Source organism: Myxocyprinus asiaticus, chromosome 42 (assembly GCF_019703515.2).
Source record: "Myxocyprinus asiaticus isolate MX2 ecotype Aquarium Trade chromosome 42, UBuf_Myxa_2, whole genome shotgun sequence".
NCBI classification, from domain to species: domain Eukaryota; kingdom Metazoa; phylum Chordata; class Actinopteri; order Cypriniformes; family Catostomidae; genus Myxocyprinus; species Myxocyprinus asiaticus.
The window spans coordinates 5,605,368-5,625,953 of NC_059385.1; the positions used below are offsets into that span (position 1 = coordinate 5,605,368).

The 20,586-nt window shown below is 37.7% G+C and overlaps 1 protein-coding gene across 6 annotated transcripts in view; it reads left to right on the forward strand.

Moving 5' to 3' along the window:
• The window catches only part of mef2ca (myocyte enhancer factor 2ca), a 54,073-nt gene that overhangs the window by 25,723 nt on the left and 7,764 nt on the right, over positions 1-20,586 (forward strand). For all 6 annotated transcript variants that reach the window (XM_051683867.1, XM_051683868.1, XM_051683872.1 and 3 more), the window contains 2 exons: positions 18,071-18,211; positions 18,697-18,883. In XM_051683867.1, coding sequence (XP_051539827.1) covers positions 18,071-18,211; positions 18,697-18,883 — 328 coding nt within the window. The remainder of the gene's footprint in view (positions 1-18,070; positions 18,212-18,696; positions 18,884-20,586) is intronic.

The following is a 20,586-nucleotide window of genomic DNA, read 5'->3' on the forward strand; positions in this document are numbered from 1 at the left end:
GCTCAATTGTGCTGAAAGATCTCTTTATCTTTGTGCACTGAAGCATGAACTGGTTATTGTTTTGCAACTCACTTCACTTGCACATTCAGTAACAAGCTGCAAATTTTAATTCATTATTGAACTTTTACTATTCAGTCTTAAGCAACAGTCGATTTGCAACGTTGACATATCACGAGCATGGCACTGAGGTCACTGAGGCACTGAGATTTAAAAATAGTTATATTAAAGGTGCACTAAGTAAAATCCCTGTTTATGCTGCCTTGACATCTAGCGCCGTAGATGCAGCATCATGCAAAAACAGAAGTTCTCAGTTAATGATGTCAGCATAGTCTGATTGAATCAACGTTACTATAACTACATTTTGGCAAAGTGACTTTCACGTGCTGCTTTCTACGTTTAAACACTAAAGGCGCTACCACAACTGTGTGTTTTATTCACTTTCACACAAATCACAACATCTGATTATGACTTTATTAACACTTATTGTTTGCACACAGTGCTATGTTATGATATCGAAACACTTGTACTATAATGTATTATTATAAAAACAACACATTTTAACTCTTGCATAACAGGCCCACCAACATTTACACACTTATTCCAATGTGAATAGCTTCTGCGGAAGCCCACCTCATAAAGTGTTGGACTTCGGGTTCGGCAGACCAAGGTTCAAGCCCAGCCAAACACGGAAGCTGACAAGTGAAATGAAAGTGTCATAGATTTGACATGAAATGACGTGATTACTTCAGAAAATTTGTTTTTGATGTCACATTTGCTTTTCCCACACTATCGGTCATATCACTATAGGTTTAGATTTTGGTTTAGGGTAAGGATGCCTATTTTGTTTACCTTTCATTTGCATTGAAGACACTATAGGTTAGCTTTAGGCGTTGGTTAAGGGTAAGGATGTCTCTTTTGTTCACCACTCATTTGCAACACTATTGCTTGCATTTAGGTTAACGTTCTAGGTTAGGGACCAGTGGCGAATTCTCAGGGCCAGCAAAGCCTTCTCTGCTGGCCTAACATGCCAAATATATAAATATTGTTCATCCTTTCATTCTCAATCACCTTTTTGCCTATGTATTTTTAATCGCTTTCCACTCTTAATTAATCTACAAACAAATAGAGAAAAACAAATAGTTTATTCAGTCAGAATTTATTCCTTGATGCTTACAAGCGAAGCGTGACAACTGTTTCACAAATCACATGCCCAAAGCCAAGCTCGTTAGCCGAAGCAGCGCCTGAGTTTGAGCTCCACCCCCTCAGGCCTTCAGAATTTCCACAGAATCCCTCAACAGTGCAAATGAATGGGCAACTAAAGTCGGATTGTCAGATTCATCAGCCAATTAGATTGATTTATTTGTTCTTGGTGGGTGTGATCTTTAGGAATATATCATGGTCAAGGCCTTCTAGCTGACTTTGAGTGACGCAATCACGTTTAAGTGACGTAATTTGAAAGCAAAGAGCGCGAGATCTTGCTGACGAGTCGACTGTCATCACTGCAGCTATCGCCATTGAGAAAGAGATCCTTATGGATTTAAAAACACGAGATGTTCTGCATGACCGTGTGATTGTTTAATTTATTAATCATGAAAGGAGGACTGATTTTCACTTCAAGCAAATTGGTAAGTGCTTTTTGCATTGTTATAGCAACATCAGGAGTTTTCTAAGTGTAAATTAGGCTGCTTGAGCATTCAGTGTCGGATCAAGTTTTGAAAAGTAGTGCTGCGTTCCATTCAACTCGGAAAGTCGGATTTTACAACTTCCTACTAGGAAAAGTGCAATGGAATGCATCTTGAAGTCAGAATTACAACTTGTAGGCTTGTGCAGAAATTCTCAACTCCGATTTCACCGAGATGCAGGGTCATGATGTCACACAAACATGTTGACACTCAGGGAGATATACAAAGTAAGTGATAAACATTCACTTGATTAAGTAATATCGATAAAAATTATATTAAAGCTTGTTTAACAAATGACTGCAGAAACAGGTGTATAAAACATTATAATCTCTTTTGATAATCATACATCTGAAGCACAATTGGCACGTGGTGCCAATAAATATTATTAGATAGATTTTTCCAGGTATTATAGAGCTTGGTAGATTCATATGAAAAATTATGATTTTTGAATGTCTGTTTGGGAGACATTCATTTCACAAAACAGTCATGCTGCAGTTAAAATTAGGCTTGCTTGAGCATTAAGTGTCGTTTCAAGTTCTGGCTTTCGTGCGTGGACATGTTTTTAAAATGTCAATTGGTATTATGATGCCCAAAGGCATAGGGTGTCTTATTCATTGTGAAACTGTGTTTTCTTAATGGCATGAATCACACTGAAGGCCTAGACTTTTAATGCATGGCCCGCCACTGTTAAGGACGTACATTTTACTCATTAACATCTCCATCTAAGATTCCCCTTAAAAACCTTGTCTGATTACGACACCATTTAACTCACTTTTGGCGCCCCCCACTAGATATTTCACTAGCAAACTGAAGCCAAACGTGTAATGAAGCACGTAATTTCGATTTGCAAAAATTTTACCACGATCACTTAATGTTCATGAGACCAGGCTCACCGATGTCATTGTGAAAATGCGCTATTCGCAGTCAGCCATGATTAATTTATTCCACAAGTGAAAGCGTCCAATTACAGTAGATTGTTGAGGAAAAAAGCAAGTAATATTCAGCTGGTCATTTGATCTCAACATGGCGGTGCTCATGAATGTGCATCTAGCACCATATAGAATAAAGCAGCTTTTTCTTAAAGATTTATATGACTAGAGACTTCATCTCATGTGAGTGTACAACATTTTAAACATATCTGACAAAAATAGTATTCTTTGCTTAGCTCCGTCCCCTTGGTTACTGTTGCTCACTCTAACAAGATTTGCGGATCTTCCCATAGGAATTAATGGAAGATTGAATGGAAGAACAGCGCGGTTTTAGGCAAAATATTCTCATAAACTGAATGGATATTATTCTTACGGTTTTTTTTGTTGTTGTTGTTAAATACACCGTAATGTGTTTAAAAACCGTGGAGACTTTGAATCAGAATCGAGGCAAATGATGATTACAGTGACTTGAAAATAAAAAAGTGTTTACACACCTTATAACATTAGCAGAAGTGAACAGAACTGCTCATAACTCATCTACAACACACTTAATATGGTGCTGTGAAATCCATTTACTATCGACTTTACTATGACCTGAATCAATACAGTAATGAATCAGTGTTAAGTTATTATCTTTAATTGAGCAATTTTGGTGTCCTTGATGATTTTATACCTGTTCCTTATTTTAATCCACAGCATGTTCTTCTCATTTATCTATTCAAAGAGTAAAAAAGGGGAAAAATACAGTGTGTATCTTCTCTCTGGGAACCTCATGTCACTATTATAAATGGCCGAATGTTTTGTTTAGGTTTGTTTTCTTCAAATTTTTGGATAATATTCCGATAGAATTCCGCTTAAAATTAGCCAAACACACATGACTCCCATAAACGCTCAATGGCGAAAAGTAACAGTTGCCTTAGGACTGGTCAGTAACACTTTTAAGGTGGGCTTTGTGAAGGGTCAATTAGCACCTTTAAAATAATGTTTAATTAAAAAACTTGAAGAAATCAAGATTACAGTGTAAATTGTAAAAGGGGTCACTGCTTTAGGGAAAACAGCATGGCTTTCCACATGAGTGGAGAAACATTGCGTCTTCACGAGGCAAATCTCATGGACACCCTGCCAAGCCAGTAAAGAGCTGGGATAATCCCATTTCCTTGATTAGTGTAATCTGAAAATGCTCCTTTTAATCCTAAAACTTACAGCGTGCCCTATAACCCAATGTCTTCTGCCAAACACACATACTTCTCAGACCCCACACCTTTTGATTTCGCCTCAGCTACTGAGAGATATTGGTGTGAGGAAGGAAAATGTTAATTATTTCCAAAGGTCACTTTTAATGACTACATCCCCAGCTAATGAGATTGAGCAAAACTCTGAGCACACGGTGGTTGACCTCTAGTGTTTGGTGTTGTGCTGGAAGGTATTGGAGGTGACAACTCTTCCCCCCTCTGATTTCATTTACAAAAAAAAAAAAAAAACCCTCTGAGAAAACATGCCTCCAGCATTTGGCACATTGATATTATTTCAAATGTATAACGAAGAAAACATCGGCAACCTACTTTACAGACTGGCTCCGTTTCAGGTACATTTGCCTCAAACGTTTTTTGGCTCTCCTAATTTAGATAATTTGTCTTCATGTAGATGCATGCCAGAGCATTCTTAAAGGGATAGTTCACCCAAAAATGAAAATTCGGTCATCATTTATGCAACCTCATGTTGCTTATGTTGTTTTCTTTTTTCAGCTCACTTTCAGTTCTTGGTATAAAAAGATTCATTGTAAAGTAATTGTTCCACTTTCCAGTGTGCTGATTATTAAGTCTTTGGTTAAATATATGTTTAGAAATATTTCATTTCTCCTGCATATTTGTTAGACAGAAGTGTTGGTTGCATGCACACATGATGGCAAGAACTCTCGATCTTCCGTTGGCGCTGAACCTTGATGACGATTGACGGATTAAAATCGCTAATCAGATTTGCTGGGTTTACTATATGCTGTGCTGTGTTAACACCATCATATAGCAGTCAAAACATCAGGATGATGCCAGTAACCAGAGCTTGTTGCTGTTACAGAGAACGTCCGTTCTGATCAATGATTTGATCAAATGAGGCTTATATTTATGTATTTAACATTAAGTTGAATCATCAGAAATGTTTCGTAGGATATATGTAACGGATAGCATACAGTCAGTCAGTCATTAACCCACAGCAGGTGTCTTGTATCACCCTGAAGGGGTTTATTTTGTGATAACGACCAGTTGACTGTACGTTATCACCCTTATTTTGTGGCTACTTAGCAAATAAATAAATTAATGGACATGAAATAATAATTTGAGTTGAATTGTTTTATAACACAAGAAGAGAGAACATGGAATGATGTGAGAGGAATAAAACAAGCACAATAAAGTCGTATTTAATCAATGATTTGATTAAATTGTATCACCCTTACAGGTATTTATTTTGCGAGAATGACCAATTGACTGTATATTATCATGCTTATTACATGACTGCTCACCAAAAAAATAAATATAGTAAATGGACATGAAATATTGATTTGAGTTGAAATTTTTGTAACAAAAGAAGAAAGAGCACGGAGTGATATATGAGAAATTAAGCTAGCACAATCAAGTCATATTTAATCAACTATTTTATTATGTATTTTGTGTAAAGTTGAATCGTCTGAAATGTTTCGTAGGACATATGTAAGGGAATATGTCCCGTCTTCTGATCATTATCACAAAACAAAGGTCTTGTATCACCCTGAACTGGCTTATTAAGCGAAAATGACCGCTTGACTGTACGTTATTATGCTTATTACGCGGCTACTTGCTAAATAAATACATACATGAACATGAAATATTGATTTGAGTTGAGTTGAAAAAGCTCAGAGTGATATTAGAGATATAAAACTATCACAGTCAAGTCCTATTTAATCAACGATTTGATTAAATACTACGTTGTATGTACTGTACGTATTTTGCGTTAAGCTGAATCATCAGAAATGTATCATAATGGATAATAACATACAGTACAGTCAGCCGGTCATCAGCGCAAAGTTGGCATTCTTGTATCACCCCAAAGGTGTTTGTTTTGTGATAACAACCAGCTGACTATACTTTAGCATGCTATTTTTGCAGCTATTTATCAAAGAAATAAAATAAATGGACATAAAATATTTAAGTCTAATTTTGTTTCATAATTTGAGAAGAGCATAGAGTGATTAGAGAGAAATAAAACTAGCACAAAGGCATATTTAATCAACGACTTGATTAAATACGACTTGACTTTATATTTATGTATTGTGCATTAAGTTTATGTTTCGTATGAGATATGTAGCAGATAACATACAGTTAGTTGGTCATTGTCACAAAGCGGCAGTCTGGTATAGTGATAAAGGGCTTTATTTTGCGATAACGAGCAGTTGACTGCATTTTAGTTTACATTTTAAAATGTAATTTAGTTTAAATTTATTTGGTAGCACTTTACAATAAAGTTCCATTTGTTATCATTAGTTAACTACATTAGTTAACATAAACTAACAATGAACAATACTTTTGCAGCATTTATTAATCTTGGTTAATGTTAATTTCAACATATACAAACACATTTTTAAAATCAAAAGTTGTATTTGTTAACATTAGTTAATGCATTATGAACTAACATGAACTAACAATGAACAATTGTATATTTATTAACTAACATTAACAAATTTAATAAATGCTGTAAAATAATATATTGTTTGTTTATGATACCTATAATTATAATTGTAATTTATTTATCTTACATTATGCACATATACAGTGAAATTCTGTCAGAGCGCAGGGTCAGCCATGATACAGCGCCCCTGGAGCAGTTAGGGTCAAGGGCCTTGCTCAAGGGCCCAACAGTGGCATCTTGGCAGTGCTGGGGCTTGAACCCCCAACCTTCTGATCAGTAACCCAGAGCCTTAACTGCTGAGCCACCACTGCACCTAATGCATTAACTAATGTTAGTGAATGGAACCTTATTGTAAAGAGTTACCAATTATTTTATAATGTAAGAAGAAAGGGCAGGGAGTGATATGAGAGAAACACACTCAGCACAGCTTTGTGCTAGGAAAATCGATTGCCTGGGACAGTAGTTAATTATATAGTTTTGTGGTCAGTTAAAAAATATATTCGTTTTTCAAAATATTATATGCCTAATGCCATGACTGACCAATCAGAATCAAGAATTCCAGAGCGATGTGTAATAAACTTATATATATAGTTATCTCGATTAAAATAATATCATAAAATAAATGAAAATGACCAATGCAGATTTGATAGTGTAGAATGCTGTGAAAAGAACTGTAAAACATTACACGTGCTTAAAAGAAATCTGTGACGTATGCAGTTCATCTCTGCTAGAATTTGACCAAATAGAGACGTCTTTGTATTGCATTCTTTCACCCTCCTTCACAAAGGGGTTAACACGAGTTTAGTGCTTCACTTAGTAACAAAGTGTTGTATTTTGCGCTCTTGGCCCGGGACTTGCGGTTATTTATAAGATGGAGGACTTTCGCATTCTTTACCCAGCTGGCCCTTTTCCGTTCTCTGTCCCGGGCAGAGAGTGGCTGAGGTTCTCATAGAGTCTCAAATAAGGAGCAGACGCCCAAGTTGTGTGCCAGACACCCCTCCCCACTCCAACCCTTTGTTTTCAATGTGGTCCCTCCCCATTAAATGCCTCAAAACTGGTAGTTTTCTAAAAATAGAAAGCAGCACAGCTAAAAATAGCTCTGGCCTGGCAGTCATGCCAAGGAAAATGGAGAAAAATAGGCGTGGAGAACCAGAGAGAGGACACCCTTCTTGTTTCCACCCCCCTTGTTGATTTTCCTTCTGAGAAAAACTGTGTGTTGATCAAGACCTCGGGGCCACCACAGACAGCTGTACTTTATTAGAGCTTAAATCAGACTTGTTAGGGTGGCATTTTCGCACTTTCTGGAGAGGAAATGAAGAGCTCTTTGATTACGTGACTATTCGTCGCACGCTTCTCTGCAATTCCCAGGCTGTTTCTGTTGGCTTATATCGGCCATCTGTTCAGCTATGTAAACTTGAAAACACGGTGTGAAATTTAAGTGTGCACTGACCTCAGCCCACATTTGGGTCATTGTTGTGATCTGCTCATGCTGAAAGTTTAAAATGCAGTATTTACCACCTTGTTTTCTTTATCCTCGGTTGAACGATATCACAGGGCGGTTTTAAATTCCACTAATATTCTGAACCTTGTTTGTGTGAGTCAGGTTTTCCAAGACACCAAACTGTGCCAACATAGCACAGAGTAGTTCAGTTTTACCAACATTTTCTCCTCTCTTAGAAGAATGGATGCCTAGCTTATTGTTAGCGTGTTAACAAGAACAATAAAGTTTATCAAGGTGCTGTGGCCTCTTTCCGGATACGCGGTCCTTAATAAAGAGTTCAAAAGACAAAAGCTGTTAATTGACATTGAGGGTGAGAGAAAGAGAAAGTGTAAGAATGAAAGGAGGACAGCTTTATTAGTGGTGTTTTATAAGGCAAGTATACTACTACTGTTTCTAATACTTACTGTTAGGGATTTGAACAAACCCCTAAACCCATGTATTAAATTTGCATTGTAATTCATCCAGCACCATTTGTGCTACTGACATGAATGTTACCTCAAATCATGAAGCTTGTTGAGGAGAGATGCACTATTACTTTTCTAAGCATTCCGATTTCCCCCCAAATCATGATGATGTGGTGCAGTGGTGGCTCAGCAGTTAAGGCTCTGGGTTACTGATCAGAAGATTGGGGGTTCAAGCCCCAGCACTGCCAAGATGCCACTGTTGGGCCCTTGAGCAAGGCCCTTGACCCTATCTGCTCATAGCTGACCCTGCACTCTGACCCCAGCTTAGCTGGGATATGTGAAAAAAAAAGAAAGAATTTCACTGTATATGTGCAAAACGTATAATGTGTGATAAATATAATTATTATAAATCCCATAGATTTACATTGATGGACAGACCCAAGCAATACCTATGGACCAGAATATCATAGAGGCTTGGGGTGAGCTCTTTTGATTTAAGCCAGTAAGTAAACAGCTAGAAACACCCTAGCAACCATCCAGAACATAGCAACTGCACAGCCACAAGCTAATGGGTCGTTCATGTCGAAATTGTCGTAATTTTAAGATTCCGACTTGTAAAAACCATTCACATCTTGGTAGAACTCATAATTACAAGTTGTAAACTATTACATTTATGACCATCGTGACATGATGTAGAAAGAACCAAAATGGCAGCAGATTCAAAAATCATTAAAAGGTATTTACATATATTTTGAAATAAAATTTTATTATAGTCATTAGTTAAGTTTCCATCTGAGTTACATATTTCATCAATGGAATATCACATGTAACATTTTGCGAATAAAGCAGTGTTTCCATCCCGTGACACTTCTGGGTTAATTGGCGCAAAATAGAAAATGGAAGTTGAAGCCACTATGGCTCTTTAAGGAAATTTAATAAATTACTTTAAAGGGATAGTTCACCCAAAAATGAAAATTCTCTTATCATTTACTCACCCTCATGGCATCCCAGATGTGTATGACTTTCTTCTGCTGAACTCAAATGAAGATTTTTAGAAGATATTTCAGCTCTGTAGGTCCATACAGTGCAGGTGAATGGGTGCCAAAATTGTAATGCTCCAAAAATCACATAAAGGCATCATAAAAGTATTCCATATGACTCCAGTAGTTAAAGCATATCTTCAGAAGTGATATGATAGGTCCCACAATTTGCATAAAAATAGATGGAAACCCAGCTACCATTAACTGGAGTGCTTTTGTTGTTCTTAAACATTTTGCAACACATTGAGGTGAATTAATCAATTAATATAGTGATTATATGCTGTACAGTTATATTCAAAACTCCTTGGTCCTGCACCACAAACATTTTCTTGCAGAAATGTAAAATTGTAGTTTCTCATTGCTGTTTGAACTGATCAAAGCTGCTGTGTCTAGTCAAGCTAGTTCAGTCGTTATTTGTGGCAGAGCTTCGTGCCAAATACAGTTCATTCTAGTGAACAATTGGGGCCCACAAGAGCCCATTATTGGGTCACAGTGAGGGGCTTTGTGTTCAAAAGTGTCTTGATCAGTAATAATTCAACATGAATAACCATACTGTCCTCTAAACTGGAGATGCTACAATGGAAAAATGCAGCACAGTCCAAGTCTGTTGGGCAGTTACATGAACATTAATGTAAAGACATCACATGATAATGTGTGATTATTTACAGCAAGGCCCCACAGGGATTCATTAAATTCATAATTTGGGCCACGGATCACCCCTAGATTGATCCTCAAAAGAACTATACAGGCTTCACAGAACCAGAGAGGACTTTTGTCACAATCGGCTCACATCAGCTGTGAGGCATGAAAGGTTGTGAGGTGTCGTTTTCCAAGAACTGACAATCAAGCTTGCCAAGAATACCAGAGTGCACGGGACATTCACTTCTTTGTTCCTGTAAAAATATCCTTAAACATCCTTAAAGGGATAGTTCACCCAAAATGAACAGGTAACAGGAAGGCACTTACAATGGAAGTGAATGGGGCCAGTCCATAAACATTAAAATAAAATACACACTGTTTCAAAAGTATAGCCACAAGACGTAAACATTATACATGTTAATATGATTTTTCGCTTACTAACCTTATTTGAGTAAAGTTATGTCCAATATTTCAACATTGTTGTCATGATGCCGTAACCCTGAAATCCCAATATTGGATATACAGTCATTTTAAACAGATTAATTTAGTAGTTAGTGATTTCTCTGAAAAAAAGACTTGTCAATTTGGTTCTCATGTGAATGTCTTGTTTTAAGGATGTTTACTGTAGATATTTTATTGGGAAACAAGACAAAAATACTGAGTAAAAAATTACTTTTTGAGCCAAACCAAATTTTGGAACATTCTTCCTCGTGGCCGGATTGGATATCCACTGGCCCAGTTCGGTGAGATTGTCGTGGAAGTGCTCCTTGCACACTCGTAATTATGCTCGCGGGTGTGTTTAATACCAAACACACTGCGCTCAACTTGTGGCAGTGAAAGAGAGAGCCTTTGAGTCATTATTATAGAGTACTGAGAGCATCAAAGGAGGTAAATTACCAAGAAGTCCCCAGCGTGGCATTTTCCAAATGTTGCCCAGCTGTTGTGGTCGGAGCAGCTGGTGGACATGGGCCAGACAGTGCCACGCATTGCCCATGCGACCTGACGCAGGTCCGGGGGCGTCCCCGCTGGCTTACCCATTCATCTGTCTTTAACTCTCTAATGGGATTCTGGCTTTTCTATGGTCGGAACCAATACGGCCTGTGTTTTTCCACTCAGATCCATATGCTTGTGGTAAACCAAGCTTGATTTACGGCACTAGCATATAGGTGACACAAATCAAGTCTTACTTGAGAGAGTTCACCCAAAAATACAGTTTCATCCAGTTCCCATAGCTGCCGCACTTGTTGAGGTCTGTCTGTACATAGTGTCGCATTGCATTAATGGCAGCAACTGTGCCAGTTTGTGACTCACTATGTAAACCAACAACTTTCCACACAGGCAAACATGACACACACACACCCACACACACACACACACACACACACACACACACAAACACATGTACGTCTAAAGTGGTGGAATAAGTTCTTAGTCAAAAATCTTTCTCAACGGGTGAGACAATAAGGCGACTGAACTCCCTTTTTGTGGTCACATGCTCTCATCTTGATTGCCTCTTTGGCTGTATTGGATGTGGTTTGTCTTGCTATTAAGGGGCAAAAGACAATGGCAGCTTGGTGTGTGTAAGTTCCCTTAGAAAAGAAAAATCACAGGGGGCCTGGGTAGCTCAGGGAGTATTGACACTTACTACCAACCCTGGAGTCGAGAGTTCGAATCCAGGGTGTGCTGAGTGCTGAGCCCGTTTGCTAGGGAGGGTAGAGTCACATGGGGTAACCTCCTTGTGGTCACGATTAGTGGTTCTCGCTCTCAATGGGGCACGTGGTAAATTGTGCGTGGATCACGGAGAGTAGCATGAGCCTCCACATGCTGTGAGTGTCCGCGGTGTCATGCACAATGAATCACATGATAAGATGCATGGATTGACGGTCTCAGAAGCAGAGGCAACTGAGACTTATCCTCCGCCACCCGGTTTTAGGTGAGTAACCGCGCCACCACAAGGACCTACTAAGTAGTGGGAATTGGGCATTCCAAATTGAAAAAAAAAAAAAAAAAAAAAAAAAAAAATCACAAATGAAATCTCAATAAATCGGGCGATATTCTGAATTTTTTCATTATCCCATCGGCCGATAAATTTTCCCATTTGGCTGATTGTTTTTTTAAGGCCAGGAGGGCACAGAGAATCGCCTGCTTGCATGTGAAGGAGCATCTGAGACATGTTAATGACCAATCACAGTTCGTTTTGCTGTTACGTGCCATCGTGCTACTACAATAATAGACCGGTGTTCAACACAGTCTCATTTAAACAGTCCGCATCTCAGGGCCGCGACAGACACATTTGAGCTCATAATGTTAAAGTGCTTGCCTGTTTCATTCTCCCTCTCTCTCCTCAACAGTTCCCTGTTACTCTTAACTGTCTTTTCTAATGATAAAAATGTAAATATCAATAAATATTTAAAGATAATTAAATATAATAAAAGTTTATTAATAAAACTTAGTATAAGTTTTGTGTGAAATTGAGTAAATATAGTGCTAAATAAGATTTATTAATATTTTTTTTTTTTGCAATTTTATGTTTATGTTATTTACTATATTAAATTGTTTGATATATCGGCATTGTATCGGCCATCAGCCACCCTGCTCTCTGCATATCGGTATCGGCCATTAAAAAACCAATATCGGTCGACCACTAATCTCATCTCCTGGACAACAATGCGATTAAATGAACACATGGACATTTTTACATAAACTCTGTTTCTCATATTGTTCTTCTGAGAAAAAGACCCCAGTAATCTCACATGTGTCTCCTCTAGAGTTTCAAAAGAGATCTGAACAATGTCGCAAACTTTGCTCAGATTGGTTAAAATACCAAAGTCTTCAATCAAAAGTGAAAGATTTCAGTATGAACATTTCTCATCAAATTCTTCTAAAACCAAATAATCTGAGCAATGCTACCCATATTAAATGTATAACTCTGTACTCTTGTCAACAATTGTCTCATTTGTGTTCATTTTTATTTCTTTTTTATTTTAAGGCATTTGAGAAAAAACATCTGAGACAAAGTTGAGACCTAAATGAAACATAACTGAGAGCTCCATTAAGTCTCATGAGTCATGAAAGAGCAACCTCTGAGCAATACACACGTACTAAATGTCAACAGTTGTCTCATTGTTTGTTTTTCAAAATAGATAATTACAGTTAATGAGAACTCCATTAAGCCTCCTGAGCAATATTAGAGCAACCTCTGAGCAATAGACTCTTCCTCTACTTCAACAATTGTCTCATTTGTTTCGTTTTATTTATTTATTTTTTTTCCTAAGGTATTTTAGGAGAAAAATCTAAGACAGATTTAAATGAAGCATAATTGAAAACTCCATTAAGTCTCCTGAGCTACGAACAACATCCTGAGCAACCAGTGTTGGTGAAGCTCTTTGAAACTGTAGTTTGACAAGCTACAAGCTACTCATAATTTGAAGTAATCAAGCTACAGTCAAGCTTCTCCTTTTGAAAAAGTAGTTAGCTACATTACAAGTTACTTTCAAAAAGTAGCTTGCTACAATGTTACTATCAGACCACTACTATTAATAATAACATTTACACTAATAACATCTATTAATTAATAAATGTATTAATTAAATACATTTAGTACATTTAATGAATAGTTATATTAATACAGTTAATAATGGCTATAAAATAAAATACAACAACATAAAATAAAATCTGAAAAGATCAGTTGGCATTAAAAAAAAATATTTATACTATACTTCACACTTTTCAGTCCTCCTGCTGTCCCAGGTGTAGCCTTCTTCCCTAAAGATCACATTTTTATCTCCTTGGGCTGGTGTTTTGTGCTTGTCACATAATATTGAGTATGGATAATATGTGAATAGAAGCTCAGGACTTGTTTCTCCCATCACCTGTTTTCATGTTCATTGTATTTTGACTTTTTTGCCATTGACGCACAAGTTCCAGCTTTACAGGTCACATAAAGAAGTTGCTTTAAATCTCCTGGACATTTAGAGGCAATTTTGAGATTCCGTCCGGACGCTTTTTTCAGGTCCGAAAAAGAGGACGTATGGTCACCCTATAATAGATTGTCGCGTAATAATACATGCCATAATAAATTAATTCTTTTACCAGTAATTTTAATTATTTTACATGAAAATAATAGTTAATTAAATGCTAAGAAATGGAGAAAATGTGCATGATAGGAATTATTTTTCTCGCTGCTCCCAATAACACACAGATAATGTGAAACGGAAAAAAAATCTTATTCAGAACAGAAAATAAATCCCTCAAAGTGCAATAATAAGTTATTTAATTTAAAAGGTAAATATGCTGCTGTGTTGTCTACTAACAGTGTCTGAAATGGGTTTTTTTTTTTCCATAAAATAAAATGGTGTTCTTTTATCAATTTCACATTTACCCGCCTCTGTACGTCTTGTAAAAGTAAACAAACTGTGGTTGCTTGCTTTAAATAACCATCAGACTGTCTCTTCTTATCCAAGGGAGCTGTACAAAGCTGCCAGTAGATGGCGGTAATGCACTATTTTAGTTCGTGATCTGCCATTACAAAAGAAGAAAAAGAAGAAAGATGCTGCCTGATTCTGAGCAGCAGCCAGAATACGCTTTAAGTTCATCAAACGTTTTGCCAGTAGAAGGTTGGCTTCTATGCAATATAGAAGACTATTAGTTATAATCTGGTCAAAACATTATGTAGCATTTGGTCACGCTACACCGCTACTTGCTGGAAAAAGCAGTTTGTTACTGAAAAGGCTACTGAAAAAATGTAGTTAAGTTAGTAGCATCGTTACATGTAGTTAGCTACTCCGCAACACTGTGAGCAACCTACCAGCAGTAAAATTTTCCATGTGCTGAGGATTGACTCCCACTTCTCAAACGTTGCCCTTGTTTAAAGTGTCTCCTGATGCGGTGGATCTTAATGAGCTCAGTTTGAGGTGGATGGAGACCACCAATGTGGACTTCAGGGTTGAGTACAAGGTGACGTACTCAGTCACTCAGTCCGTCAGCTGCCAGCCAGAAAGACATCAGCCTGCAGGCTCAGCTGTCTCCACGCGTTACCACCTGCTACGGCACGTACAACATAATTTCTAAACTGAAGGTTACTGACTGCCGTTATATAGGACGCTGTGTCTACATACGGACAGACTGAGGCTGCCTTTGCCATTTGGGAGAGAGATTCAGCGCTGGTTTAATTAGGAGCAAGCCTCCATAGAGTTAAAGGAGGTCCTGATGACTGTCTTTCCTTTCATCTGTTCTCCTCTATGCTGCTGGAAAATCCATCTTAAGATGGTAGCTGTGTTTTGAAACATGGTTTCTAGGTGGATCAAGCAGTTTAGCTGGTCCAAGTTGGCACTTGGCAGACCATCTTGGATGAGCAACAAACCAGCTTGTCATACCAGCTTAAGAGGGCCAGTACTAGCAGGGCCGGTCAACCCATTAGGCAACATAGGCGACCGCCTAGGGCGGCATCGCTTAGGGGGCGCCGATCTACCTAGCCAATTTTAGCATGTGTCCAGTCTGTGTCGAACAACCGATAAGGATATTTCCGATAACGTGTTGTGGCGCCCCCCACGGAACATATAGACTGTGTACTTAATGCCTTACTACCATACTACTACTGTTTCTGTTATATCTGTGTTTGGCAAAAACACTGAGAGACATGGCCATAGACTCACGAGTGCGGGGCCTGTGAGCGATTTATACTGCTGGAGAAGACATTTTCTAAATAAAAGTGTATTAAAATACTAACATTACATGAAAGAACTTAAAAGTACCAAACATTACCAAGCCAATACCATGTTTATTGGACATGTTCCTTGGAGTAGCCTACCATATAAATACCATGATATATTATAGAAATACCATATTGTACCATCACTGTACCATGATACTGCCACAGCAGGATTTTGAGAAAGATAACTTTGATAGACTTCATCTTGTGCTGTGTAATGTGAAAAGGTGTCAGTATGTTTAGTCCATAGTTTCATTAATGCTACACAATATATGTAGGCTACTAAAGAAAATGTTCAAATTATACTCCTAAAATCACCAGAAATTAATGCTTTGGTGCTGTTTTTGCAAAAATAAATAATAATATAAATAAATAAATTATAAAAACATTTTTATTTTTTTATCTCCCGGGGAGCATGCCCCCAGACCCCCCTACAACCTCATGGTACAATAGATTGTGTACTTGATGGACCCAACACTCCCCAGTAATGACGAAATCCTTCAAAAACTCCTGCTGTGAAACATACTGTACAATGTGAATAGCTAGAATCTTTTTTTGCTTTCTTCTTCTTTTTTTTCTTTTTTTTTTTTTAACATCTTAGACCACTTGGTTTGATTTACGTGCACTTTGCATTACGTTTATTTCTATATATGGTGATACCCATATCTCATATTAAGAAGCCATAACATGTTTCTTCCCAACATTGTTTTTATTAATGTTTTGCTAGATTCAGTTAAAACCCACGTGTGATGTATTTAATTATGTTTTCATTTGCACTTTTTTTGTGTAAAAATGAATACATAACTCTCTAAGAATTTTTATCTGGCGTGGGTCAGGGGGGTGACTTGAGGGTCTCGCCTATGGTGCCAAATGGGGTTGGACCGGGACTGGGTACTAGGATGCAATCTTTGGTGGGGCACTTGTTTGTTTGGGGGGGGGGATTTTTTGTTTATTTCACTGTCAGTCAGGGCCGGGGCATCAGAAGTCTGGAGAGGTGGGGAGCACCCGCCATCATTTAGTAATGTGGCTAATTCTAATACAGTGTTTGGCCCAGTGTTTGTTCAATGTGTTAGGCAGGTGGATAACATCTACTGTTGATAATGCATTTACAAAATTGTCAATTTTACTATGCATCTTATGACGTTAATATTTTTATGTGATTTTTGGCCTATGCAGCTTATTGTAAAATGAATACATTTTTGTAAATACATTTTTGATTTAAGGCCTTTTTTTTTTATATTTTTTTTTTACTTTTGCATAATAAACAGTTTTGGAACTGTGTTGGACTTGATGTCCAATGTAAAATATGGGTCCTGAAGCAAAAATAGTTGCGAACCACAGCCTAAGAAAATCAACTGAGGTATTAAAGAGAACTCATTGGTGATTTTACTTCCTTATGGGTTCTGACCAGCTCTCCCCTCTGTCATTTGGCCTATCTTTGGTGTGATGAACAGTTTAGGAATGCTTGCCTGAACACTGCCCACCCCTTGTTGGGCTGGAGCAGCCTATGCCGGTCTGAATGTTTAGTCTGCTGATGTCAGACTTTGGCGATTAAAACGCTAAAATTTGCTAAAGCACCGATGCAAACCAGACTGTGAGTTAGAGGTGTCAGTGATCCACAGAAGGTGCGATGGGGGTGGGGCAGAGGTTTGGTGTAGGGTTGGTGGGCCACTGCTGGGTGGCACTGGGGCAAAAAATAGCCTTCTACGGCCATCCCTGGGGTTTGGGGCCGTGATTGGCTATTTCCCCGGTCCGTCCCCCTCCTTTTGAGCCAAGAAGATTTGTTGGACAGGTGCAAAAGCCCTGACAGGTGGACATGTCTTGAATGAGTGGAATTGCTGTGGCCCAGTGATGTGGCAGTGTGCCGGTGAGCAAAGTGCTGAGACCCAGCAGAAAGATAAGCCAAGCCAAATGCCTCTCTGTCACTTTAGGTTAGGGGTTTTTAAGTGTGACCCACAAAACATGGCTGAACTCCACTTTTCTCCTCTAAGCTGCTTTAGGAAAAAAAACCAGCTTAAACCATTCTTTGCTGGTTTTAGCTGTTTAAGCTAGTCTAAAATGTGAAAATCGTAAGTCTAATTGCTTAGAAACATAATAGTGCACCTCTCCTCAACAAACCACACAATTTGAGGCATCATTCATGTTTGTAGCAAAAACAATGCGGGACAAGAAGTTTAGAGTAATACTTAGGGGTTTGTTCATAGTAACGGCTCAGTAATTAGTACAGTTTTATTCCGTTTAGGTGTTTGTTTTCTCAAATTAGAGTATTAAAGGACTCACATCAAATTATTAATGGTCTTCTGGGGATTCAAAGAAGCATGGCAAGCTAATTTGTTTTTAAATATAGCCCTCTTGTGGTCAAACAGGAAATTGCTCCTCAGTGTTAAGGAGACTTGCATTTCCCGCTTTCATCGGTGGAGACATTACTCTATTTGCTGAAAATTATAAAAGTATGCTTTTTTTTTCACAGTATTTGTTGACTGTGTTGAAAATGTGTCTTTCTTTCAGACTCTAAGGAAAAAGGGTCTAAACGGCTGTGACAGCCCTGATATTGATGCTGAAGATTCCGGACACAGTCCAGAGTCTGAAGACAAGTATCGCAAAATCACTGAAGATATTGACCTGATGATCAGCAGGCAGAGATTGTGTGTAAGTGAAACCAAGTATCCATCCATCCATAAATCCATCCAGATAGATAGATAGATAGATAGATAGATAGATTTAGATTTAATTTCTTTCTGTTAAGGATTAGGCTGTCAATACAATAATTGCAGTTAATCTCATGATTTCTGAACAGACTTCAGAAAGAAGAATTAAACCGTAATAATATCAAATTTGGTAAATGTTAACTACTCTCTATTTCTTCATTTTTATACATTTTACTCTTTTTTTCACTGATATTTTGGTGGACCTTCTAGCACCCCCTTGTGACCCCCTCTGGGTCCCCGTACTGCAGTTTGAAAACCCCTGTGGTAGACCACCTTGACCAGCAACAAACCATCTACCATGTTCTAAAAAACAGTTTGATCTCCTTGTGTATAAGCTTGTGTAACCTGTTTTGTTTTTTTAAAGTGATTGCAAAAAAATCTTATGTTAAAAGGTTGAATAATTTCCATTTTTGTTTTGTTTTATAGGCCATCCCCCCCTCCAATTATGACATGCCTGTCTCAATCCCTGCGAGCAACCCCAACAGTCTGATCTACAGCCACCCGGGAGCGTCGCTGGGCAACCCCAACCTGCTGCCGCTGGCCCACCCTTCTCTCCAGAGGAACAGCATGTCCCCTGGAGTGACTCACCGGCCCCCGAGTGCTGGCAACACAGGTACAGACCCCGCACCTGGCTCTCCAGTTTGTCAGGGAGTCCAGAATGGAGGGCATTTTGAAATAATGTTCATTTACACACTTCACTGACATCATTAGAGAGCAGCTCCTCAGAGGACCACCTACAGTATGAAAACACACCTCACATGCATTCAAACACCACATACAGATCATTGCATACGCTCAAATATTTTTTTCAGCCTTATTCAGCTGTGCCTACAATATAAACACTGTGTACTCAGCAGAACTTTTGAGGTTGTCCCAGAGCCGAAGAAAAAAAAGTGTCTGTCTCGATGGGAGTTTTGGCTGCTTGTAAAGGAACTCCCAGATTTCAACGGGCAAATAAAGATGACAATTTTTTTCTTTTAACTCCCATTCAGACTTTGAAAAGTCTCCGTTTGTGGTCAGGGTTTCATCGAGAGGGAAGTGGTCAAGCTTGGGATTTAGCAAAACACATCATCCGTACTCTGGGCGCACACATATGGATGCTTCTTAGACTACAGTATGGGCACTTTTGGCTTTGTGGACTTTAAGAAACTAAGCTCCCCTAAAACACACTTTACAAACTCACTAGTTTATTTACTTTGTTTTTCAGTGTTGAAATTTGTCTAATAATATGTTGGAAATTTACATGCATAACAAGAGAATTCTGTCATTTTTGGCAGGGTTATCCTGAACTGTCATGATCTTGAAAATTTTGTCATTAAAAAATTATTTCATTTTTAAAACTATGATCATCTAAAAAGAATGACTGAAATAAACCATTTTAATATTTATTGTGTGAAAATTATATAGTAGTTTTTACATGAATTACGACGACTATTTCCATGACCAGCCATTTTGCCCCTAAAAACGTTTTCTCAAAAGTTAGCATACTTGTTTACCAAGGAGACACCAGTGTCAGAGCATGAATGAGTTGAAATATCAACTGTCAATTCCACTTCTTCTCGAATCACCGTTCACACTATAGTGGAAATTCCATTCCTTTATGGTTCAGAGAAGCAAACCAAAAACAACAGAATTCTCTTTGTTAAGGCTAATTCCATAGCTAGCATTTTATATATCCTAAATACACACAATTAAATGATATTTTCACACTTTTATAATTTGACAAAATTATAGCTTGTTTGGAAATTACTCATGAAAATACAATTGTGATATTTACTTTTTACTATTTAAACTCATTTGTGCTCTTATAAGAAAACTGTTTTTGGGGCAAAATTGTTGGTCATCGTGGAAATGACAGCTCAACTTTGGGACAGTCATAATTTATGTAAAAACTGCTATATAATTTTCACGTGATAAATATTGAAATACTGAAATTTCACTCATTCTTTTTTAGAGTATCATAGTTTTCAAAATGGATAATTTCTTTTGATTTTCATATTTTTAGATTGAAAGTCTAGGTCTGAAACAAAGGTAAAACGATAAAATCTATACATAAATGGCATTTGAAACGTCCCAAAAATAGATAATGATGGCAAGATAAACATTTTCCAGGACACTTTTAAAGTGACCATTATATAACAAAAACAAAAAAAAGTTCAAATGTAGTTAGTTTTAATAAAAATCAACCTCTGGAGCGGAAATGTGCACATAGTTGTGTTGGGGTTGATTTTCATCAAAATGGACAGATTTCGAATTTTTTTCTCTTCTTTTTATTTGAGGGTCTCATTAAAACTGTTACTTGGTATTTTTCAAAAA